This window comes from Littorina saxatilis, linkage group LG9, assembly GCF_037325665.1.
Source record: "Littorina saxatilis isolate snail1 linkage group LG9, US_GU_Lsax_2.0, whole genome shotgun sequence".
Classification (NCBI taxonomy): domain Eukaryota; kingdom Metazoa; phylum Mollusca; class Gastropoda; order Littorinimorpha; family Littorinidae; genus Littorina; species Littorina saxatilis.
This window is the reverse complement of record NC_090253.1, coordinates 29748699-29754216: the sequence shown is the minus strand read 5'-3', so window position 1 is coordinate 29754216 and position 5518 is coordinate 29748699. Positions and strand designations below refer to the sequence as shown.

General features: G+C 38.7%; 1 protein-coding gene across 1 annotated transcript in view; it reads right to left on the bottom strand.

Annotated features, from left to right (window-relative positions):
• LOC138977178 (MORC family CW-type zinc finger protein 3-like) overlaps positions 1 to 5258 on the bottom strand; it is a 37711-nt gene extending 32453 nt beyond the window's left edge. The window contains exons 1-4 of the mRNA XM_070350085.1: positions 5184 to 5258; positions 4762 to 4818; positions 2599 to 2655; positions 1160 to 1252 (exon numbers count right to left, since the gene is read on the bottom strand). Of these exons, the coding sequence (XP_070206186.1) occupies positions 1160 to 1252; positions 2599 to 2655; positions 4762 to 4818; positions 5184 to 5258 (282 nt within the window). The remainder of the gene's footprint in view (positions 1 to 1159; positions 1253 to 2598; positions 2656 to 4761; positions 4819 to 5183) is intronic.
• Positions 5259 to 5518: the final 260 nt, after the last annotated feature.

Here is a 5518-nt window from a genome sequence, read left to right as displayed (position 1 = left end):
AGGTTGTCAGGTGTGACTCTTGGCTGAGCGGGGGAATTTTTCAACGCATAAAGTAATTCAGAGCAAGAGGGGTGTGGCAGGAAAGTCGTCGACGGACGATAGCCATACAAAGGAAGCGGATTCGCTTAAAGGAGAGCTACCTACATAGGCTGTTGAGGTAATAAATCGTTATTTAACGCTGTTGACGAGTCTGTGTTTGTGGAATGAAATACTCTCTGTCGTTCTTTCCAGGTTAGCGCATAATTTGCTCTTTGTGACACTAAAATAATAATCTGTATATGGTTTTTGCAGATATGGAGAGAAGGAAGGAAAATAGCTGATTTGTTGTTTTAAAAGTTCGTTTGTGCAGGCCCACGTGCTCTATGAAATATAGAAGGGTGACATGTTTAAAGGTGGAGTGTGAAGGGTAGCGTGGCATGTTTAGTGCACCGATGCTTTTTGTTGCAGCTTACCTACTTACTTATCTTCTCATCGTATGCTGTAACCGGAACATCTGCTGTATGCTGTAACCGGAACATCTGCTGTATGCTGTAACCGGAACATCTGCTGTATGCTGTAACCTGGTGTTCTTGTGTTCTGGTGGTTGCCGTCGCTGTCGTCATCCTACCATTCTTCATTTCTACTATTTCTGGTAGACTACGGGGAGGACCTTCAGCGACTGAGTGAGGCGCCTGATATCTTCACTAATCCTTGCTTCGTTACCACGCCAGCCGGCACTTCATTCAACGGAGCAGTTGTGGAGATAGACTATTTACGGGTCGCCCACTCAGTGGCAAAAAGCTAAGTACACCATGTCATTGCACCCTGTATACCACCTAGTCACCTTTTATATTTATGATTTCATTTGAGTGGTGACAACGTGGGGTGTGTGACACCTGTATTAACCAGCGCTTTTAGCAGATCAGTAACTTTCCTATCTATACACGGGATCAGCGTGTTATTATCATTTTCTAAACTTTAACTGGCATTTTTGTCAGTGACCTATTTTTACGTTTTGAACGTAAAACATCCTTTGGAGTGAAGTCTCGAGGGAGGTGGCGAGATAGTATATAAACAGGCGTCTGAAACATACTTTTGTTGATTCTATCTATTTGTATGACTGCGAGAGTTAATCGTGGTGTGGTTAGTTAGTTAGCAGTAACTAACCGTTCAAAATCACCTTCTCTGATATAGTGAAACGTGACAGTCGCTTCTGAGGAGGTGACTCTGCCGATGCCATCTTGCTGCCTGCCTGCTCGCGGTCTGTCGACATCTGCAACAAAGTGTACATGTTGACCGTTATAGCTAGCTAGGCGACAGGTCTCAGTGACCACGTCAGAGAGCCACTAATTAACCTAATGGATTGTATCTAGGACCAGCCTTATAACAATTAACCTGATGGATTGCGTATATGACCAGTGTTATAACAATTAACCTAATGGATTGTGTATAGGACCAGCGTTATAACAATTAACCTAATGGATTGTGTATAGGACCAGGGTTATAACAATTAACCTAATGGATTGTGTATAGGACCAGGGTTATAACAATTAACCTAATGGATTGTGTATAGGACCAGGGTTATAACAATTAACCTAATGGATTGTGTATAGGACCAGGGTTATAACAATTAACCTAATGGATTGTGTATAGGACCAGTGTTATAACAATTAACCTAATGGATTGTGTATAGGACCAGGGTTATAACAATTAACCTGATGGATTGTGTATAGGACCAGTCTTATAACAATTAATCTAATGCACTATGCATAGAACCAGTGTTATAACAATTAACCTGATGGATTGTGTTTAGGACCAGCGTTATAACAATTAACCTGGTGGATTGTGTATAGGACCAGCGTTATAACAATTTAACCTGATGGATTGTGTGTAGATATATAGTTTCATACAAAATTAAACGAATGGATTAAGTATATGACCAGTGTTATAACAACTAACCAAATGTACTATATATAGGACCAGCGTTATAACAATTAACCTAATGGATTGTGAATATGACCAGTGTTATAACAATTAACCTGATGGAATGTGTATAGGACCAGTGTTATAACAATTAACCTAACGGATTGTGCATAGGACCAGTGTAATAACAATTAACCTGATGGAATGTGTATAGGACCAGTGTTATAACAAATAACCTGATTGATTGTGTCTAGATCCAGTCTTATAACAATTGACATGATGGACTATATAAAGGACCAGCCTGAAACAATTTACCTGATGGATTGTGTATAAGACCAGCATTACAACAATTAAGCTAATGGATTGTGTATAGGATCAACGTTATCACAATTAACCTGAGGGATTATGTATAGGACCAACTAAAATGGCTTTACAACTGACCTGTCGTCACTTCAGGTGCATGTATGGGACCAGCGTTATCACAATTAACCTGATGGATTGTGTATAGGAGCAGCGTTAAAACAATTAACCTCATGTATTGTGTATAGGACCAGTCTTACAACAATTGACATCATGGATTGCGTATAGGACCAGCGGTATAACAATTAACCTCATGAATTGTGTATAGGACCAGTGTTATACCATTTAACCTGAGGGATTACGTATATGACCAACTAAAATGGATTCACAACTGACCTGTCCTCGTTTCCTAGAAAGTGACCCTGCCAATGGCCGCACGCTGCATGTCGGCGTCTGCAACATAGTGTACATGTTGACAATAAGGTAGTCAGACAACAGGTCTGAGTGACTTCGTCAGAGAGCCAGTGTTATAACAATTAATCTGATGGATTGTGTATAGGACCAGTGTTATAACAATTAACCTGATGGATTGAATATAGGAGTAGCGTTATAAGAATTAATCTGATGGATTGTGTATAGGACCAGTGTTATAACAATTAACCTGATGGATTGTGTATAGGACCAGCGTCATTACAATTAACCTGATGGATTGTGTACAGGACCAGGGTTATAACAATTGACATAATGGACTTTGTATAGGACTAGCCTTATAACAATCAACCTGATGGATTGTGTATAAGACAAGCGTTATAACTATATATGAACCTAATGAATTGTGTATAGGATCAACGTTATAAGAATTAACCTGATACATAGTGTACATATTGGCCATAAGCTAGTGAGGCAACAGGTCCCAGTGACCTCGTCAGAGAGTCACTAATTAACCTGACTGATTGTGTATAGGATCAGCCTTATAACAATTAACCTGATGGATTGTGTATAGGACCAGTGTGATAACAATTAACCTGTTGGATTGTGTACAGGACCAGTGTTATAACAATTAACCTGATGGATTGTGTATAGGACCAGTGTAATAGCAATTTACCTCATGGATTGAGTATAGGACCAGCGTTATAACAATTAACCTCATGGATTGTGTATAGGACTAGCGCTGTAATAATTAACCTGATGGATTGTGTATACGACCAGTGTTATAACAATTAACCTGATGAATTGTGTATAGGACCAGCGTTATTACAATTTAACCTGATGGATTTTGTATCAGACTAGTTTGATACACAATTCAACTAATGAATTAAGTATAGGACCAGTGTTATAACAATTAACCTAATTTACTATATATAAGACCAGCGTTATAACAATTAACCTAACGGATTAAGAATATGACCAGTGTTATAACAATTAACCTGATGGATTTTGTATAGGAGCAGTCGTATCACAATTAACCTAATGCACCATGTATAGAACCAGTGTTATAACAATTAACCTGATGAATTGTGTATATGACCAGTGTTATAACATTTAACCTGATGAATTGTGTATATGACCAGTGTTATAACATTTAACCTGATGGATTGTGTATATGACCAGTCGTATAACAATTAACCCAATGCACTATGTATAGAACCAGTGTTATAACAATTAACCTGATAAATTGTGTATATGACCAGTGTTATAACAATTAACCTGATGGATTGTGTATAGGACCAGCGTTATAACTATTTAACCTGATGGATTGTGTATAGGACTATTTCTTTCCTTCTTTATTTGGTGTTTAACGTCGTTTTCAACCACGAAGGTTATATCGCGACGGGTATAGGACTAGTTTTATACAAAATTAAACTAATGGATTAAGTATATGACCAGTGTTATACCAAATAACCTGATGGATTGTGTCTGAAACCAGCGTTATCACAATTAGCCTGATTGATTGTGTCTAGAACCAGTCTTATAACAATTGATATGATGGGTTCTGTACAGGTCCAGCCTGAAACAATTTACCTGCTGGATTGTGTGTAATACCAACGCTACAACAATTAACCAAATGGATTGTGTACTGGATTAACGTTATAACAATTAACCTGAGGGATTGTGTATAGGACCAACTAAAATGATTTTAGAACTGACCTGTTGTCGCTCCAGGTGTATGGGACCAGCGTTATTACAATTAACCTGATGGATTGTGTATAAGACCCGTGTAATAACAATTAACCTGATGGATTGTGTATAGGACCAGCGTTATAACAATTAACCTCATGGATTGAGTATAGGACCAGCGTTATAACAATTAACCTCATGAATTGTGAATAGGACCAGTCTTACAACAATTGACCTCATGGATTGAGTCTAGGACCAGTGCTATAACAATTAACCTCATGAATTGTGAATAGGACCAGTCTTACAACAATTGACCTCATGGATTGAGTCTAGGACCAGTGCTATAACAATTAACCTCATGAATTGTGTATAGGACCAGTGTTATAACATTTAACCTGAGGAATTACGTATATGACCAACTAAAATGGCTTTACAACTGACCTGTCCTCGCTTCCCAGAAAGTGACCCTGCCAATGGCCGCTCGCTGTCTGTCGGCGCCTGTAACATAGTGTACATGTTGACCATAATGTAGTCAGGCAACAGGTCTCAGTGACCTCGTCAGAGAGCCACTAATTAACCTGACTGAGTATAGGACCAACGTTATTACAATTAACCTGATGGATTGTGTATAAATAGGACCAGTGTTATAACAATTTACTTCATGGATTGAGTATAGGACCAGCGTTTTAACAATTAACCTCATGAATTGTGTATAGGACCAGCGTTATAACAATAACCTGATGGATTGAGTATAGGTCCAGCGTTTTAACAATTAACCTTATTAATTGTGTATTGGACCAGTGTTATAACATTTAACCTGAGGGATTACGTATATGACCAACTAAAATGGCTTTACAACTGACCTGTCCTCGCTTCCCAGAAAGTGACCCTGCCAATGGCCGCTCGCTGTCTGTCGGCGTCTGCAACATAGTGTACATGTTGACCATAAGGTAGTCAGGCAACAGGTCTGAGTGACCTCGTCAGAGAGCCACTAACTAACCTGATGGATTGTGCTTAGGACCAGTGTTATAACAATTAACCTGACAGATTGTGTATAGGACCAGAGTTATAACAATTAACCTGATGGATTGTGTATAGGACCAGAGTTATAACAATTAACATGATGGATTGTGTATAGGACCAGTGTTATAACAATTGACATGATGAACTACATGTATGTATAGGACTAGCCTTATAA